The sequence below is a fragment of the Littorina saxatilis genome, linkage group LG6, assembly GCF_037325665.1.
Source record: "Littorina saxatilis isolate snail1 linkage group LG6, US_GU_Lsax_2.0, whole genome shotgun sequence".
NCBI lineage: Eukaryota > Metazoa > Mollusca > Gastropoda > Littorinimorpha > Littorinidae > Littorina > Littorina saxatilis.
Genome location: NC_090250.1, coordinates 48,369,645 through 48,390,666, shown reverse-complemented (window position 1 = coordinate 48,390,666; position 21,022 = coordinate 48,369,645). Strand labels below are relative to the sequence as shown.

Below are 21,022 nucleotides of genomic sequence, written 5' to 3'. Positions count from 1 at the left end.
TAAAGAACGGCAAAGAAAATCGAACCACAGATACTCCTCCGAAAGATGCGTACGGCTGCGTGAATGCCGGGGTAAAAACGGTCCTAGTCATACACGTAAAAAAACCACTCGTTCAAAATCACAAGTGTACGTGGGAGATTTAGCCCACAACTTCAGCGCCAAAGACAACTACTGGAACTCGAGAGAAAAAAAAACCCGAGGAAAAACCCCACGTCACTTGAGACAACAACGAAAAGTACTTAACAAATTATCAAAATGCTAGTTTTGAGTAGCCTTTTTCCAAACACCACCTCGACATGTGAAAGCGGGGGTCACACGGCTTGAGCGGGGGAAATGGGGGAGGGTATCCCCAAACAGAAAATGCCGGATAACGACGAAGAAAAAGTGAGAGCACTGTCAAGTGATGAAAGGGGAGGGGGGTCACGGTATCGCAGCGAGGTGACAAGCGGGCACCAAACACAGGAGCAGAAAACAAATCAATAGAGCGACAATGCGCACCCCAACCGCCCCCCTCCCCCTCCCCGTTTGACGCAAGGCATCAGGACGCTTTGAAGCAACCATACACCACAAAGTTCATCAGAAAGCCTGTTTGCCTTTTTTGTCCAGAGACGTTCATTTGGAATCCCTTATTTTCACCGCATGTCCTGCACTCGTGGTGATTCCACAACGACAAAGGTTACATGTTCATCTGATGCCGTCTTTCTGCCTATCTCTTTTCAAAAAAAATTCGTGACCATTCTTGTGTGCTTCTTATTCTTCTTCTTAATTTTTTTTGTAAACTTGGCAAACAAATTATTGCAACAATCTTCGTACCCCAACTAAGGCCAAACAAAAAAAAATTGTCTGTTTAGGGTAACCCGACCGACCCTATCGATTTGGCGCCGACCCAAAAACTTTTTTTTGATTTCAAAAAAAAAAAAGAAAAAAAAAAGAGGTAAAAATGCTAAAAAGAGACATTTGGCGTTTCTTTCTCTCCCTTTCTCTCTGTTTTATTTATACGTTAGTTTTGAAACATGTATTCATCAAATATAAGAAGTGAATGTTCAGCCAACATAGCATTTACCAAAAAAAAAAAAAAAACCTACCTACCTACCGACCCTACTTTTTTTGGTCATGTTACCCTAAACAGACAATTTTTTTTTTGCCTAAAAGATAAGTTCCCGTGACATTTCATTGCAACTTTCTATGCCGTTAAAGGCAATTCCCTTGGCTTTGTGGCACACTTTTCGGATCAAAGATGTCTTTAACAGGATTCTGTGGCCGCCATTCAAATCAGGGTACCCTAACCATTGACTTGACCAAAAAAAACCAGTTAAACTTAAACAATCAACATACATTTAGGATAGGCACCTACTTGGTAACTTTTACATAGGAGTAAAATGTCAAATCAATTATTTACCCAGAACTGGTTGTCTTGTTTGGCTATCTTACGGTGGTTTTTTTTAAGCCGTCCAATATTACAATGAAAAATGATATATTGTACACTAACTTGTATTGTGTTACAATTGCCAGTCTTTACTGCCAACTCGTAATACAGTTTTTTCGTCTCCTTTTTTTTAAAAATATTTTTTTAACATCAATAACACCTGATCTTTTTATTCCTTGTCTTAACAACTAATATCCCTTTTTGTTCCACATAAAATGACTGAGAGGAAACGCTCTCATGTAATGCAGCTGCTGTCTGCATGGGTTTTTTTCTTCTCAAGAATGAACAAACAAGTCGCGTAAGGCGAAATTACTACATTTAGTCAAGCTGTGGAACTCACAGAATGAAATTGAACGTAGTCCGCCGCTAGTGCAAAAGGCAGTGAAAGTGACGAGCCTGTTTGGTGCGGTAGCGGTTGCACTGTGCTTCATAGCACGCTTTACTGTACCTCTCTTCGTTTTAACTTTCTGAGCGTGCTTTTAATCCAAACATATCATATATATATGTTTTTGGAATCAGGAACCGACAAGGAATGCGATGAAAGTGTTTTTAAATTGATTTCAAAAATTTAATTTTGATCATAAGTTTTAATTTTTTTAATTTTCAGAGCTTGTTTTTAATCCAAATATAACATATTTATATGTTTTTGGAATCAGAAAATGATGAAGAATAAGATGAACGTAAATTTGGATCGTTTTATAACAAAATAATTTTTTTTACAATTTTCAGATTTTTAATGACCAAAGTCATTAATTAATTTTTAAGCCACCAAGCTGAAATGCAATACTGAAGTCCGGCCTTCGTCGAAGATTGCTTGGCCAAAATTTCAAATCAATTTAATTGAAAAATGAGGGTGTGACAGTGCCGCCTCAACTTTTACAAAAAGCCGGATATGACGTCATCAAAGACATTTATCGAAAAAAAGAAAAAAACGTCCCGGGAAATCATACCCAGGAACTCTCATGTCAAATTTCATAAAGATCGGTCCAGTAGTTTACTCTGAATCGCTCTACACACACACACACGCACACACACACGCACACACACACATACACCACGACCCTCGTCTCGATTCCCCCTCTATGTTAAAACATTTTGTCAAAACTTGATTAAATGTAAAAAGGACAAGAAAAATTGACACTGCAATTACGGAGAAAGAGAAGTTGGATGGATTGAGGCGTGCGTGCGTGCGTGTGTGTGTGTGTGAGTTTAGGGGAAAGGTAAGTAGAGCTACAGCCATCAGCAAATGAAGGAAAGAGATAAGTACGTCGAGGAAAGTCTACGCCACCATCATGTATTCTCATGTCTTGCCTCAGACTGACAGCTTCTAAAGATAAGTACGTCGAGGAAAGTCTACGCCACCATCATGTATTCTCATGTCTTGCCTCAGACTGACAGCTTCTAAGTCTTACGAAGTAGCCACCTTGTCGAGTCTTCAGTTTACATATGAGCAGGCCGGGCGAGAAGGACTACGACACTGTGACTGAACGAAACACCTGCAAGAACCGGACACGTCATTCTGTCTGCCTGCATGCCGCGCAATAAAGGATCTACACTACAGCCAGGCATCACCCCCCTCCCTCTCCTTTTCTGCATGCCCTGAGGTCTTTTTTGTTATCCGAATAAAACGTCAACAAAGTTACCGTGTGTTTCTGTGACCCACATCTGATTGTCTTCATGATATGCCCTGTGCGTCCATCACGCTTCATTCTATCTGATTGTCTTCATGGTATGCCCTGTGCGTCCATCACGCTTCATTCTTGGGCAAGTTTTGCGCACTGCTATGCCAGTCAACCTTTCTGTAGTTAGCATCCTGGCATTGTGCTCAAGTTTATATTTTCGGTTTGTCAACAAAATTTAAAACTAAGCTGAGCTAAGGGCAAACCTCTGGTTTGTGTCATTTCGTGTTTTTTGTTTGTTTCTTTGTTGTGTTTGCGATAAATGTATCACATAAGCGGGTGAAGGGCAGACCGCTGTGCTTTGTCAGCTGTAGAAATGACGAAGTTCCTCAAGTTAAATGCGTCCAATCCTCAAACTATGCTTTTGATCGAAATAGAGAGATGTTGCTAAAGCAGCCAACGATAACAATATTTGACATGAGAGCATGACATCGTTAAGGAAACCAAAACTAGAACTGACAAGTCTAAGATACACAGACACAGTGCGTCATGACACAGTTCTGTCAAACATACACAATGTCCTGACAGACATCAGCACAGCATTCACATGATACTGAATTGATTTGAACCTTTTTTTTGAGAGTGACAGAAATTATAAGCATGAATGCTTAGATATAATTAGTTCTTGTTCATCTCGACCTCGCCCACAAACCAATCAAGGAAAACAAATCAAATGAAAGCGTCCATTGAAGCCCCCCCCCCCCCCCAGCTGTTCATGACCACCCACACCCTGCACTCAACATCTACCTGCAGGCACTGCCCTAGTTTATATCCTAGCAGGGGCGATAATTCTTCACCCCCTCACACCCACACACTGACTGCGCTACAGATGCAGAACATAGCTCTTGCCATCGTCATCATTATTTGTGAACAGCCTGTGGCGACAGCACGAAAAGAGACATTAGTTCAAGGCTCACAAACACGGTAATATGCAAGTCCTGGCAACTCTTTCCAACATTTTTTCTTATTGAATGATGAATCTGCTTGCAATGTCATTGCAAATTAAACTTTTTATATAATCTGTGCAGACTTACAAATGAACCTGCTATTTATAACAAGAAACCGTTTAGTTTTGAGGAAAGTGCAAACCAGAGACAGGTTTTTACTTTCTTTCTTTATTTGGTGTTTAACGTCGTTTTCAACCACGAAAGTTATATCGCGACGGGGAAAGGGGGGAGATGGGATAGAGCCACTTGTCAATTGTTTCTTGTTCACAAAAGCACTAATCAAAAATTTGCTCCAGGGGCTTGCAACGTAGTACAATGTATTACCTTACTGGGAGAATGCAAGTTTCCAGTACAAAGGACTTAACATTTCTTACATACTGCTTGACTAAAATCTGTACAAAAATTGACTACATTCTATACAAGAAACACTTTAACAAGGGTAAAAAGAGAAACAGAATCCGTTAGTCGCCTCTTACGACATGCTGGGGAGCATCGGGTAAATTCTTCTCCCTAACCCGCGGGGGGGGGGGGGGGGGAGGTTTTTACTGCACAACACCAATACCTTGTTATGTGATACTGTTCATGGCTGAAAGCTAAATGTCAAAGTTTTCCTTTGCCATACTCTTTAATATAGTGATACGTACATAGAGAGGCTATTTCTCACCTCATAAAGGACGCCTTCTGCTATCCATTTTATTCTCTACGACATAAAAATACTTGCCAATGTCATACACGGACGTACAATGTATAGGAACACAAACAGATGTCTTTTCGTCGAAGTTTCCACTGTATCAAAACAATATATAAGTTTGACGATATCATTTATAATCCTGAAAGGCCTAAGTAAAGAAATTGACAAATGTCCACTACTGGCCAACTCTCGGCAACAAGGCTCATTTCTCACTCGAACCACTTTGGAAGAACTCCGAGTCTGCATTGTAAGTAATAAATCAAGTTTCGGAAAGTTTAACATGATTAAAATGTCACAATAATACTTGCAAAAGTTAGGGCAGGAAAGACAATTTCAGGAGATTGCGATTGCTTCTAAACGTTTGCTTGCCCAACATCTGTTCCACCTGCCTTGGGTGACAAGACAATCAGGTGTCTGTGAATGAATGACTATGATATATAAGTTAAATCTTTCCACCTGCCTTGGGTGACAAGACAATCAGGTGTCTCTGAATGAATGACTATGATATATAAGTTAAATCTTTCCAATTTACTTACTGACGTTACTCTGACGCCCTTCATCTTTATACTTGCGTACACACCCCCACACCCACACCCACACACACCCACACCCACATGTGTGTGATTGAAATGCCGTACAGACGCAACGCAGGAGACATTGTTTGTTTTTTGTTTGCTTAACGCCCAGCCGACCACGAAGGGCCATATCAGGGCGGTGCTGCTTTGACATAATATTAACGTGCGCCACACACAAGACAGAAGTCGCAGCACAGGCTTCATGTCTCACCCAGTCACATTATTCTGACACCGGACCAACCAGTCCTAGCACTAACCCCATAATGCCAGACGCCAGGCGGAGCAGCCACTAGATTGCCAATTTTAAAGTCATAGGTATGCCGGGGTTCGATCACGGGGCGGACGCCTTACCACTAGGCCAACCGTGCCGGTGTGGGCGACTATGGGCACTTCTGTTTACAAAGGTGAATCCCCATGTAATAAAGGTCGTGACCTATGCCCAAGGCAAGCACATCCTCTTCTGTCTGAGACTCTCTGACCTCCTTACACGGAGAACAGGAAAGACTCACCCCCTCAAGAAACAGGTCAGTGGACAACACTTGACACTGCAGTCAATGCACTGTACGAAGTGGACAACACTTGACACTGCAGTCAATGCACTGTACGAAGTGGACAACACTTGACACTGCAGTCAATGCACTGTACGAAGTGGACAACACTTGACACTGCAGTCAATGCACTGTACGAAGTGGACAACACTTGACACTGCAGTCAATGCACTGTACGAAGTGGACAACACTTGACACTGCAGTCAATGCACTGTACGAAGTGGACAACACTTGACACTGCAGTCAATGCACTGTACGAAGTGGACAACACTTGACACTGCAGTCAATGCACTGTACGAAGTGGACAACACTTGACACTGCAGTCAATGCACTGTACGAAGTGGACAACACTTGACACTGCAGTCAATGCACTGTACGAAGTGGACAACACTTGACACTGCAGTCAATGCACTGTACGAAGTAAGGATAGTGCATGAAAAGGGAAATTCACCCGAAGGTAAAAGAATTAAATGCACCAGAGCTGGTATCTCCATTCCAGAACGTTGTGATGGACCTCTAGAGACATCAACACCTCTTGACACATGAAAGGACGGGGGTATAAACATAATGGGAATTCGTTCGTATGATGCTTGTCACTTGCAGCTTTCCCGAAAGAGCAGAACTGCTCAGAAACTTCTGACGAGTACACTCGGCATGTCCAACTTCCAAGAAGTTATTTTATTTTAATAAAAAATGAAAAGACTCACCGTCACCAGATTGCGATGGTCGCTCTGAGAGTTATTGGGACCACCCCCGCCTCCTCCGGTGTCCTTGACCTTGGAATGTTTGGCGGCCTTCTTGGCCTTGTTCTCCAGCCAGCTCTGATGGAGTAACTCCGTCTCCTGTTTCTGCTGCTCGTACAGTCCTGGACGGCCGACGTTGAAGCGGCTGACGGAGTTGTAATGGTGCTGGCGGTACTGCTCTATGCGGCGCCGCAGCCGGTCCACCACGTCTCGTCGTTTCGGGGCCAGGAAATCCCCCATGCTAGCGCTGACCGCCCGGCCCTCTCACTCACCCGAGCGGGGGACGCCGTTGTTGCTGCCACTGCTGCTGCTCCAGGCTCAACGCTGCCGAGGGGGTGCATCTAGAGCGCTTGACCAGCCTGCACGTGGGACACGGAAATAGCAGTGAACACTGATACTGATGGTACATGTGTATTGTACTTGTAGAGATACACAGTTATGGCAATAAGCACAACGCTCTCATGTGTTGAAGGTACATCTTGACCAGACTGCACGTGGAACACAAAGAAAGATACTAATTACTATGACGTAATAGCAACATTACGGCACTGTATTGGAGAGGGGAGCACCTCGTGACCATGTGGATTGTTTGATTTATCTTTTTTGCGCCACATGCTTTGTGGAGAAAAAAACACACAACCAAAACAACCTGTACTACAGGTACTGAGCTTTCAAATTTTAAGTCCGCCTCCACAGATTTGTGTTGGCAGAATACAGGCGACACTTTTGTGTGACATGTCAAAGTTCCCGCATTGCTAATAATCTATTCTAACACTGAACATATCTCAAACTGAAAAATACTCCCTGAACGAAAGATCTGATAAATATCAGGGAAGATCATTTAGCCATTGCTGGCGAACAACGTGTTCAAGCACCAAGCAATATTTTCGCGAACAACTTATTTTTGGCATGGTCCATTTCCCTCCGTTATTAGTCGGCAACACGTGCGCATCTTGTACACGCCTGTTTTATGCATAAAACAAAGAAAATATAAACAATCGTTGTGTAAACTGAGAATAAGTGCCCACGACCTGAAAATTGAAACTGGTAGATACAGCAATACACCTGGGGAAAATAGATTATGTGAAACATGTGGAGTAATAGAAGATAAAATACATTTTCTAGATAACTGCATAGAAAACAACCAATTACGAAAATCTTTCATGAGTGAAATTAATCGACCTATATATTCATATGATGTACCAAGTCAACTTTTGCAAGTAGACAAAGTACAAACTAAATTGGGAGAATTTGTATCTAATTGCTTCCTAAAAAAAGAAATAAATTAATGTAATCATTTGGTTATCTATCTTCCCGTGTCTTATAAACACTACGTTTCATGACAATAAAGTTTATTCGTATTCGTATGATAGTGAACAACCATCATGTATCTGATCTTGGCATAGCATTACTACTACTAGTGACCAACCCTGCTATTTGTTTGTTTGTTTGTTTGTTTGTTTGCTTAACGCCCAGCCGACCACGAAGGGCCATATCAGGGCGGTGCTGCTTTGACATATAACGTGCGCCACACACAAGACAGAAGTCGCAGCACAGGCTTCATGTCTCACCCAGTCACATTATTCTGACACCGGACCAACCAGTCCTAGCACTAACCCCATAATGCCAGACGCCAGGCGGAGCAGCCACTAGATTGCCAATTTTAAAGTCTTAGGTATGACCCGGCCGGGGTTCGAACCCACGACCTCCCGATCACGGGGCGGACGCCTTACCACTAGGCCACCGTGCCGGTGTCCAACCATGCTAGGTCTTGTACATGTATGTATGACTACTAGTGAACACAAATGTTGTGTCTTGTCCTATCCTAGCATTGCTATTTACTTCTTCTAGTAAACAACCCTTTGACATCCTGTGTCCTGTTCTGACATAGCATAATTAACAACCATGTGTCTTGTATTGGGAGCAACCCTAGTGAAAAACCATTCCGTGTCTTGTCCTAGCTTAACATTACTAATGCACAACAATTCCATGTCTTGTCCTGGCTTAACATTACTAATGCACAACAATTCCATGTCTTGTCCTGGCTTAACTTTACTAATGAACAACTATTCCGTTCTTTCTTTCTTTATTTGGTGTTTAACATTGTTTTCAACCGTTCAAGGTTATATCGCGACGGGGAAAGGGGGGAGATGGGATAGAGCCACTTGTTAATTGTTTCTTGTTCACAAAAGCACTAATAAAAAAATTGCTCCAGGGGCTTGCAACGTAGTACAATATATGACCTTACTGGGAGAATGCAAGTTTCCAGTACTACAAAGGACTTAACATTTCTTACATACTGCTTGACTAAAATCTTTACAAAAATTGACTATATTCTATACAATAAACACTTAACAAGGGTAAAAGGAGAAGCAGAATCCGTTAGTCGCCTCTTACGACATGCTGGGGAGCATTGGGTAAATTCTTCCCCCTAAACCGCGGTGGGAACTATTCCGTGTCTTGTCCTGGCTTAACATCACTGGTGCACATCCATTCCATGTCTTGTCCTAGCCTAACATCACTGGTGCACAGCTATTCCGTGTCATGTCCTGGCCTAACATTACTAGTGCACAACCATTCCGTGTCTTGTCTTGGCTTAACCATACTAATGAACAACCATTCCGTGTCGTGTCCTGGCCTAACATTACTAGTGCACAACCATTCCGTGTCTTGTCCTGGCTTAACATTACTAATGAACAACTATTCCGTGTCTTGTCCTAGCCTAACATCACAAGTGCACAACTATTTCAATGTCTTGTCCCAGCTTAACATTACCAGTGAACAACCATTCCGTGTCTTGTCCTGGCCTAACATTACTAGTGAACAACCATTCCGAGTCTTGTCCTGGCCTAACATTACTAGTGCACAACCATTCCGTATCTTGGCTTAACATTACTAGTGAACAACCATTCCGTGTCTTGTCCTGGCCTAACATCACTAGTGCACAACCATTCCGTGTCTTGTCCTGGCCTAACATTACTAGTGAACAACCATTCCGTGTCTTGTCCTGGCCTAACATTACCAGTGAACAACCACTCCGTGTCTTGTCCTGGCCTAACATTACTAGTGAACAACCATTCCGTGTCTTGTCCTGGCCTAACATTACTAGTGAACAACCATTCCGTGTCTTGTCCTAACATTACCAGTGAACAACCATTCCGTGTCTTGTCCTGGCCTAACATCACTAGTGAACAACCATTCCGTGTCTTGTCCTGGCCTAACATTACCAGTGAACAACCATTCCGTGTCTTGTCCTGGCCTAACATTACCAGTGAACAACCATTCCGTGTCTTGTCCTGGCCTAACATTACCAGTGAACAAGCATTCCGTGTCTTGTCCTGGCCTAACATTACCAGTGAACAACCATTCAGTGTCTTGTCCTGGCCTAACATCACTAGTGAACAACCATTCCGTGTCTTGTCCTGGCCTAACATTACTTGTGAACAACCATTCTGTGTCTTGTCCTGGCCTAACATTACTAGTGAACAACCATTCTGTGTCTTGTCCTGGCCTAACATTACTAGTGAACAACCATTCCGTGTCTTGTCCTGGCCTAACATTACTAGTGAACAACCATTCCGTGTCTTGTCCTGGCCTAACATTACTAGTGAACAACCATTCAATGTCTTGTCCTGGCCTAACATTACTAGTGCACAACCATTCCGTATCTTGGCCTAACATTACTAGTGCACAACCATTCCGTATCTTGGCCTAACATTACTAGTGCACAACCATTCCGTATCCTGGCTTAACATTACTAGTGAACAACCATTCCGTATCTTGTCCTGGCCTAACATTACTAGTGCACAACCATTCTGTGTCTTGTCCTGGCCTAACATTACTAATGAAAAACCATTCCGTGTCGTGTCCTGGCCTAACATTACTAGTGCACAACCATTCCGTGTCTTGTCCTGGCCTAACATTACTAGTGCACAACCATTCCGTGTCTTGTCCTGGCTTAACATTACTAATGAACAACTATTCCGTGTCTTGTCCTAGCCTAACATCACTAGTGCACAACTATTTCAATGTCTTGTCCCAGCTTAACATTACCAGTGAACAACCATTCCGTGTCTTGTCCTGGCCTAACATCACTAGTGAACAACCATTCCGTGTCTTGTCCTGGCCTAACATTACCAGTGAACAACCATTCCGTGTCTTGTCCTGGCCTAACATCACTAGTGCACAACCATTCCGTGTCTTGTCCTGGCCTAACATTACTAGTGCACAACCATTCCGTGTCCTGTCCTGGCCTAACATTACTAGTGCACAACCATTCCGTGTCCTGTCCTGGCCTAACATTACTAGTGCACAACCATTCCGTGTCTTGTCCTGGCCTAACATTACTAGTGCACAACCATTCCGTGTCCTGTCCTGTCCTGGCCTAACATTACTAGTGCACAACCATTCCGTGTCGTGTCCTGACCTAACATTACTAGTGCACAACCATTCCGTGTCCTGTCCTGGCCTAACATTACTAGTGCACAACCATTCCGTGTCCTGTCCTGGCTTAACATTACTAGTGCACAACCATTCCGTGTCCTGTCCTGTCCTGGCCTAACATTACTAGTGCACAACCATTCTGTGTCGTGTCCTGACCTAACATTACTAGTGCACAACCATTCCGTGTCTTGTCCTGGCCTAACATTACTAGTGCACAACCATTCTGTGTCTTGTCCTGGCCTAACATTACTAGTGCACAACCATTCTGTGTCCTGTCCTGGCCTAACATTACTAGTGAACAACCATTCCGTGTCTTATCCTGACCTAACATTACTAGTGAACAACCATTCCGTGTCCTGTCTTGACATTACTAGTGCACAACCATTCCGTGTCCTGTCTTGACATTACTAGTGCACAACCATTCCGTGTCCTCTCCTGGCCTAACATTACTAATGAACAACCATTCCGTGTCTTGTCCTGGCCTAACATTAATAATGAACAACCATTCCGTGTCTTGTCCTGGCCTAACATTACTAATGAACAACCATTCCGTGTCTTGTCCTGGCCTAACATTACTAATGAACAACCATTCCGTGTCTTGTCCTGACCTAACATTACTAATGAACAACCATTCTGTGGTTTGTCTGGCCTAACATTACCAGTGAACAACTATTCCGTGTCTTGTCCTGACCTAACATTACTAGTGTACAACCATTCCGTGGTTTGTCTGGCCTAACATTACTAATGAACAACCATTCCGTGTCTTGGCCTGGCCTAACATTACTAGTGAACAACCATTCCGTGTCGTGTCCTGGCCTAACATTACTAGTGCACAACCATTCCGTGTCTTGTCCTGGCTTAACATTACTAATGAACAACTATTCCGTGTCTTGTCCTAGCCCAACATCACTAGTGCACAACTATTTCAATGTCTTGTCCCAGCTTAACATTACTAGTGAACAACCATTCCGTGTCTTGTCCTGGCCTAACATTACTAGTGAACAACCATTCCGTGTCTTGTCCTGGCCTAACATTACCAGTGAACAACTATTCCGTGTCTTGTCCTAGCCTAACATATCTAGTGCACAACTATTTCAATGTCTTGTCCCAGCTTAACATTACTAGTGAACAACCAATCCGTGTCTTGTTCTGGCCTAACATTACAAGTGAACAACCATTCCGTGTCTTGTCCTGGCCTAACATTACTAGTGCACAACCATTCCGTGTCTTGTCCTGGCCTAACATTACCAGTGAACAACCATTCCGTGTCTTGTCCTGGCCTAACATTACTAGTGCACAACCATTCCGTGTCTTGTCCTGGCCTAACATTACTAGTGAACAACTTCAACAAGTATGAAGAAATTAAATCCTAGCACCATCCCTGATTTACTGAGATTTGGGAGGACCGGTTTGAAAAAAATCTAGCACAATCACTGTACTTTGAAAATAGTCGAGCATCTGGCATTTCAAGTGTAGGCAATTCTGATTCTTGTTTTAAAAACCAGCAGCATCAATTACTAGTGAACAACCATTCCGTGTCTTGTCCTGGCCTGGTTGTTCATTAGTAATGTTAACTTGTGAACAAGTATGAAGAAATTAAATCCTAGCACCATCCCTGATTCACTGAGATTTGGGAGGACCGGTTTGAAAAAAATCTAGCGCAATCACTGTACTTTGAAAATAGTCGAGCATCTGGCATTTCAAGTGTAGGCAATTCTGATTCTTGTTTTAAAAACCAGCAGCATCACTTACTAGTGAACAACCATTCCGTGTCTTGTCCTGGCCTGGTTGTTCATTAGTAATGTTAACTTGTGAACAAGTATGAAGAAATTAAATCCTAGCACCATCCCTGATTTACCGAGATTTGGGAGGACCGGTTTGAAAAAAATCTAGCGCAATCACTGTACTTTGAAAATAGTCTAGCATCTGGCATTTCAAGTGTAGGCAATTCTGATTCTTGTTTTAAAAACCAGCAGCGTCAATTACTAGTAAACAACCATTCCGTGTCATGTCCTGGCCTAACATTACTAGTGCACAACCATTCCGTATCTTGGCTTAACATCACCAGTGAACAACCATTCCGTGTCTTGTCCTGGCCTAACATTACCAGTGAACAACCACTCCGTGTCTTGTCCTGGCCTAACATTACTAGTGAACAACCATTCCGTGTCTTGTCCTGACCTAACATTGATCACTAGTGCACAACCATTCCGTGTCCTGGCCTAACATTACTAGTGAACAACCATTCCGTGTCTTGTCCTGGCCTAACATTACTATTGAACAACCATTCAATGTCTTGTCCTGGCCTAACATTACTAGTGCACAACCATTCCGTATCTTGGCCTAACATTACTAGTGCACAACCATTCCGTATCTTGTCCTGGCCTAACATTACTAGTGCACAACCATTCCGTGTCCTGTCCTGGCCTAACATTACTAATGAACAACCATTCTGTGTCGTGTCCTGACCTAACATTACTAGTGCACAACCATTCCGTGTCCTGTCCTGGCCTAACATTACTAGTGCACAACCATTCCGTGTCTTGTCCTGGCTTAACATTACTAATGAACAACTATTCCGTGTCTTGTCCTAGCCTAACATCACTAGTGCACAACTATTTCAATGTCTTGTCCCAGCTTAACATTACTAGTGAACAACCATTCCGTGTCTTGTCCTGGCCTAACATTACTAGTGCACAACCATTCCGTATCCTGGCTTAACATTACTAGTGAACAACCATTCCGTGTCTTGTCCTGGCCTAACATCACTAGTGCACAACCATTCCGTGTCTTGTCCTGGCCTAACATCACTAGTGCACAACCATTCCGTGTCTTGTCCTGGCCTAACATCACTAGTGAACAACCATTCCGTGTCCTGTCCTGGCCTAACATTACTAGTGCACAACCATTCCGTGTCCTGTCCTGGCCTAACATTACTAGTGCACAACCATTCCGTGTCCTGTCCTGGCCTAACATTACTAGTGCACAACCATTCCGTGTCCTGTCCTGTCCTGGCCTAACATTACTAGTGCACAACCATTCCGTGTCCTGTCCTGTCCTGACCTAACATTACTAGTGCACAACCATTCCGTGTCCTGTCCTGGCCTAACATTACTAGTGCACAACCATTCCGTGTCCTGTCCTGGCCTAACATTACTAGTGAACAACCATTCCGTGTCTTGTCCTGGCCTAACATTACTAATGAACAACCATTCCGTGTCTTGTCCTGACCTAACATTACTAATGAACAACCATTCCGTGTCTTGTCCTGGCCTAACATTACAAGTGCACAACCATTCCGTGTCTTGTCCTGGCCTAACATTACCAGTGAACAACTATTCCGTGTCTTGTCCTGACCTAACATTACTAATGAACAACCATTCCGTGGTTTGTCCTGCCCTAACATTACCAGTGAACAACCATTCCGTGTCTTGTCCTGACCTAACATTACTAGTGCACAACCATTTCATGTCTTGTACTGGCCTAACATTACTAATGAACAACCATTCCGTGTCGTGTCCTGGCCTAACATTACTAGTGCACAACCATTCCGTGTCTTGTCCTGGCCTAACATTACTAGTGCACAACCATTCCGTGTCTTGTCCTGGCTTAACATTACTAATGAACAACTATTCCGTGTCTTGTCCTAGCCTAACATCACTAGTGCACAACTATTTCAATGTCTTGTCCCAGCTTAACATTACTAGTGAACAACCATTCCGTGTCTTGTCCTGGCCTAACATTACAAGTGAACAACCATTCCGTGTCCTGGCCTAACATTACTAGTGAACAACTATTCCGTGTCTTGTCCTAGCCTAACATCACTAGTGCACAACTATTTCAATGTCTTGTCCCAGCTTAACATTACTAGTGAACAACCATTCCGTGTCTTGTCCTGGCCTAACATTACTAGTACTAAATACTAGTAAACAACAATTCCGTGTCTTGGCCTGGCTTAACATTACTAATGAACAACCATTCCGTGTCTTGTCCTGACCTAACATTACTAGTGAACAACCATTCCGTATCTTGTCCTGGCCTAACATTACTAATGAACAACCATTCCGTGTCTTGTCCTGACCTAACATTACTAGTGCACAACCATTTCATGTCTTGTACTGGCCTAACATTACTAATGAACAACCATTCCGTGTCTTGTCCTGGCCAAACATTACTAATGAACAACCATTCCGTGTCGTGTCCTGGCCTAACATTACTAGTGCACAACCATTCCGTGTCTTGTCCTGGCTTAACATTACTAATGAACAACTATTCCGTGTCTTGTCCCAGCCTAACATCACTAGTGCACAACTATTTCAATGTCTTGTCCCAGCTTAACATTACCAGTGAACGACCATTCCGTGTCTTGTCCTGGCCTAACATCACTAGTGAACAACCATTCCGTGTCCTGGCTTAACATTACTAATGAACAACTATTCCGTGTCTTGTCCTAGCCTAACATCACTAGTGCACAACTATTTCAATGTCTTGTCCCAGCTTAACATTACTAGTGAACAACCATTCCGTGTCTTGTCCTCGCCTAACATTACCAGTGAACAACCATTCCATGTCTTGTCCTGGCCTAACATCACTAGTGCACAACCATTCCGTGTCTTATCCTGGCCTAACATTACTAGTGAACAACCATTCCGTGTCTTGTCCTGGCCTAACATTACTAGTGAACAACCATTCCGTGTCTTGGCCTGGCCTAACATTACTAATGAACAACCATTCCGTGTCTTGTCCTGGCCTAACATTACTAGTGAACAAGTATGAAGAAATTAAATCCTAGCACCATCCCTGATTCACTGAGATTTGGGAGGACCGGTTTGAAAAAAATCTAGCGCAATCACTGTACTTTGAAAATAGTCGAGCATCTGGCATTTCAAGTGTAGGCAATTCTGATTCTTGTTATAAAAACCAGCAGCATCTATGAACAACGTTAATTTTTGCAGTACATGTATCCGTTTTTTTTAGGCACTATCACTGTATCAGTATCACCGCTGTTTGACATCACACAAAAATGGAGGTTTAAGTACTGCCTGAACCCAAAACTAATTGAGGTCTAACGAATGACGTCTCACAACGTGCGCAGTCGTCCTTGGCGGTCAAGAAAGCCGCCGCGATCATTGCGCAGACGACACTTCTAGACCGCCAATATTTTTTGTGCGCATCACGTGCTCCACATAAATCGGCCGGTAACGAAGCAATTGGGAAACCTGGATACATTCGCTGGAAGACTATGATTAAAAAGGGAGAATTTATTCCAAACATGAATTACATAATACACATGTATCCAAAACAGAACACATATTAACTTCATATCACAATAAGAAGAGACAAAATACAAGATATTTGATGAATGAAAGTTTAAATATATAATTATCTACCACAATACAAACAACTTAGGTGAATGTTTTGTATTGCGTTAGACATTCTATGGCTATTTTTCTATTCTTGAATTTGGAACTTAAAAAAGCCAATCTATTTTGGATAACAAATAAAACAAAAGTACACCAGATCATAACAAGAGAAACGTGAACTTTCAGGGAGCAGAGAATTAGAAGAGGGATACTTATAATATGTATCACTACATGTTGAAGACACAAAATAACAAGAAATTCCTCCGATAGGAAAAACACCCCCGTCAAAGGGAAATAACCTTCTCAGTTGGTGGCAGTGAGAATGGTTATTTCCCTTTGACCAACGGGGGTGTGCCTCTATAAGTCCTTGTATAATTTTAATCCACCAATAACTCCCTAACCGTGTGTTTGACTGGTCCCAATTTTTGTAAGGACCGTCTCAGGAATGTATAGAACCTGTTCACCAAGTTTGGTGACGATCGGTCCGTTCATTCTTGAGATCTACTTGCGAACACAAACACACAAACAAATACCCAAACAAATACCCAAACAAACACATCGAGCGAAACCTATACACACCCCTATACCGGGGGTGTAATAAGACGCACCAAATAATGTGTATCACTGCATGTTGAAGACACAAATAAGACGCACCAAATAATGTGGCTGTCTCCACGCTCAGCAGTGTAAGAGTACTAAGACAAGTGGCACACAGCAGTGAAGTGGAGAGCGACAGACCAGATTCGAGGTCAACCTCACACCCAGTGCACAACTAGCACATAACGGCCCCTGGTAAGTGCGCACTTCAATAGCATTGCACCAATAATACACTGCCCTCAAGTGTCAACAAGCAACGTAAAAGTGAATCATCTAAAGAATCACCGTCGCCACATATTCGGAGCAGTCCATGCGCTCAGCAAACAAACGCACATGGACCTAGCTAAATTGAATCACGAAAAAACACGACGGGGAGAGTTTGACCAAGACCAGTAACCATACAACAAGTCGGTACTGAAAGTTGAAACTCCACCTCAGGATAACACACACTGAAACAAATGACACCGAAAAAAAGTACACAGTGGGAAGGGAGATAAGAGAGAAAAAGAAGCAGGGAGGAGGAGAACCCCAGCGATGTGGATACAGTACAGCTGTGTTGTGGGAACAAGGTTTGTTTGGCGGGGCGAGGGAGGGGGAGAGGCCACCATCGCTAGATTCCTCCAACGCTCGCCCCACTGTGCCACCTCCACACTAAACCCTCGTCAACCCTCCACAACTAAACTGTCACCAAGACAACTCCCTTTGTGTCACACTAAAAAAACTCCAAACTTTTTTTTTTGCGTACAGAGTTCAAGTACACGCTCAGGACACTGTACACATCACAGCAACTAAGCCGAACTACACAGGCCTCTCTGGGCTGTCGATCACTACACACGCTGTAGACTTACACATTCGCTTGAGCAGCTGAGAATAGGCAGAAAAACCCGGAGCGTGCTACTTACATGGGAACTCCGCAGGCAAGAGTAGAGAGTCGACCGAGTACTCCAAGTGTACACATGAATCAAAACATAACACGGCCCGAGTGGTGTTTCCTGCAGTCACACGGCCATGGCCGATTCCACGGGATGGCAAGTGTGTAGCACACAGTAAAGTGCACCCTGCCCCCGCTCCCCCCTCGACGCTGGGACCAGTGCAGTGCTGGCACAACTAGCCCTCTCTTCCAACAAGTCACTTTCCTGCCGTTGGCACTCTCTGGGATACAAACACTGATCGTGTCGATGAGATGGTACTCCACTAGCCAACCCTCATCGCTGAACTAGCAGAATGAGCGCTGTCCCATCACCAACAGTACACACACCACACACACACACAAGTGGGGGCCCAGTTTCGGAAGGCAAGTCGGCGTGCTGCAGTGCAAGTACACAGAGAAACACGGCCACAGGCAGGAGAAACAGTGCATGGCACACAACAAGCAGCACAGCTCAGTGGCTCAAAGCTCAAACCAGTATACACGCGCCTCTTTCTCTCCCTCCCTCTCTCTCTCACGTCTGACGGGAGCGACTGTGCTGTGTCGTGTCTCGCCGACTGGGACACTACAGACACAAGTATGGAGACCCAACCCCCCGCTCCACTTCTCTCCGCCAGTCGGCGCCTGCATAGTTCACGGCACGCTTACTGGTGGTGGGCGAGTCCACTGAGCGCCATAACACCGGGGGTAGCAGCTTGCCTGTGTCGCCCGAGGGTTTTCGGGAAGCGGGGGCGAGGCCACGATGATAAGAGTGGAGGCGGCAAGAGAAGGGGGGAGAGGCGACAGGACAACACGGCCTGGGGCAGAACAAAGAGACCTTGGGAGGGCAGGCTAGGAGCACAATAACACCCGCCACATTATCTCCCCTGCGCCTAAATGATTGCCAGTTTCACTCTCTCGATCGGCTCCTCCACTTCACTTCAGCGAATCGTCTGCATCAAATTCGTAACCAGACTCGCGGATTCTCAGTCGTATCATATGGCATAAAAGAGAACAACTGTGATGAAATTTCAGTATCGGATATAAGTTACAAATATTCTTCTGTCAGTAGCCGGTCAACACCAATGTCCCAATAAAAACTACAGGAATTCGCGAGGACATAAAATACACTTATTTCGTTTCCTGGTTTTTTTCAGGTGAATTACTAGACATGATTTGCTTTCGTCAGCCCGCAGCCGTGCCAACATCCGATTTTCCATTCATCCGCATAATCTACTCGCTGAGCAGAGTAGGCCTATGCTAAACGAACGGCTAAGTGAGTGTTGGTGCCACCGACTGATGTGAATTTGACGCCTTTCGTAAACCAGTTACCACAAGAACTTGAGACAAGAGGCACAACGCGGTATCGTACGACAGCATAGGCGGTTGAAGCCGCATTCTGATTGTCAATCAGCTTATTATGAACAATGTTAGCATGTTTCATTGTAGACAGTGTGTGGTAAGAAACGGCTTTGCATGTCAGTGATAATTGTATAAACGTAATATCAAAACATCATGTTCTTAACCTTAAGAGGCCACTGCTGTCACTAAAGACGATAAATAGCAGTTGCATCACCGCGACTAGTAGTTGCTGAGGGGCAGTTCTACGTACAAAATATATTTTAGTGATACCACTTCTGAGAAAATGTTTTACTGTACGGCTCCTTCCCAGCCCCCCATGCCCCCCCCCTCCCCCGCCTTCATCCTGCAACAGGCAAAGATAGACAATCCGTGAGAAAAGTGTGATGGCGGGCTGAATGAGTGAATGTCGCCGCCTGTGTGCGCGACTCACCTTTAGTGCCAGTAAGCAGGTGTCATGTTCGATCGCTAGGTCTTACAATCTACATTTCTTTCGAATGGAAATAAGATCCCACAATATATGATCTCACAGCCGAGTAGTAGCATCAATGTCTGCATCGCGTAATACTCACTTCCTGTACAAACTGGCACTGACATAAACAATCAGACAGACAGACAAACAGACTGACTGACGTACATAACTGAACATGCACCCCCCCCCCCCACGGCCACCACACAAACACACACACACACACACAAACACACACACACACACAAACACAAACACACACACACACACCGTAGCACACATACACACACACACATACACACACAAGTACACAAACACACTGACAAACTGATATAACATGTAGTCACCGGCTGACTGACCGAAAAACACAGACCCGTTGTTGAGTGAAATACCGATTTATTCCGACATGAACTATTGATCATCTTGCGTTTGGTGTCACTGATCAGCGCTGAATGGTGTGTTATGGCGGAAAACATCGTACAATTACAATAACAAACGACTGCTTTTCATGCGAGTCTGTCGTCCCTCCCTGCGTCCTTCTCAAGTCTTGTCCATTTTTCACGTGATCCGAAAATCCCGAACTTCAAATACGAACGGTTTGGTTCGTCATCAAAATAGAGAATACTACAAGGCTTGCTGTGTGATATCAGGTTTACACGATTTCTTTTTATATATTTTTAATGTTAGCGAAACTGAGCTTTCACATTTTGGAGAGAAAAAACAGAAATGTAAACGTTATATCACACAGCAAGCCATGTAGTATTCTGTTTATCCTACTCTTCTGTACTTTTGTGCCTTCTAACTCAAACTTATCATCGATAACAGCTCAATCGCTCCATTGACTCGATTCACTTAAACATCAAACCACTTGGTAATCACTCATCCGCAATGACATTGACACACAAACTAGAGTAGTGTATAGTGTGTTTGCGCGACTGTGTGTGTGTGTGTGTGTGTGTGTGTGTGTGTGTGTGTGTGTGTGTGTCAGTGTGCGTCTGCACATGTGTCAGTCAATATATGCCTGTCTGTTTGGCTGTCTGTACGCAAGTCTGTGTGCCACTATGCGGCCAGGGCGGAAAAGCACAGGTCCCCAAGCACTAACGAACCCATATATACAACACACATCAATTCAGGTAAACAGTGACAACACCGTGGGAGTTGTACCGGTGTGACGTTTTCATCTTTCGCCATGTTGATATTTCGCTTCTCGGCCTCGTTGATCTAGTATAAACTCTACACTGAACAAAAAAACATCCTTCGATAGTACTGATGAGC

The 21,022-nt window shown here is 43.8% G+C and overlaps 1 protein-coding gene and 1 long non-coding RNA gene across 2 annotated transcripts in view; one reads left to right on the top strand and one right to left on the bottom strand.

Annotated features, from left to right (window-relative positions):
• Window positions 1-965, top strand: part of LOC138969409 (uncharacterized) — a 234,823-nt gene extending 233,858 nt beyond the window's left edge. The window contains exon 3 of the long non-coding RNA XR_011456452.1: window positions 824-965. This is a non-coding gene — a long non-coding RNA (uncharacterized lncRNA). The remainder of the gene's footprint in view (window positions 1-823) is intronic.
• Window positions 1-18,842, bottom strand: part of LOC138969407 (neurogenic protein mastermind-like) — a 41,612-nt gene extending 22,770 nt beyond the window's left edge. Inside the window, exons 1-2 of the mRNA XM_070342202.1 lie at window positions 17,915-18,842; window positions 6,574-6,968 (exon numbers count right to left, since the gene is read on the bottom strand). Of these exons, the coding sequence (XP_070198303.1) occupies window positions 6,574-6,849 (276 nt within the window). The 5' untranslated portion in view covers window positions 6,850-6,968; window positions 17,915-18,842. The remainder of the gene's footprint in view (window positions 1-6,573; window positions 6,969-17,914) is intronic.
• Between the last annotated feature and the right edge of the window lie 2,180 nt (window positions 18,843-21,022).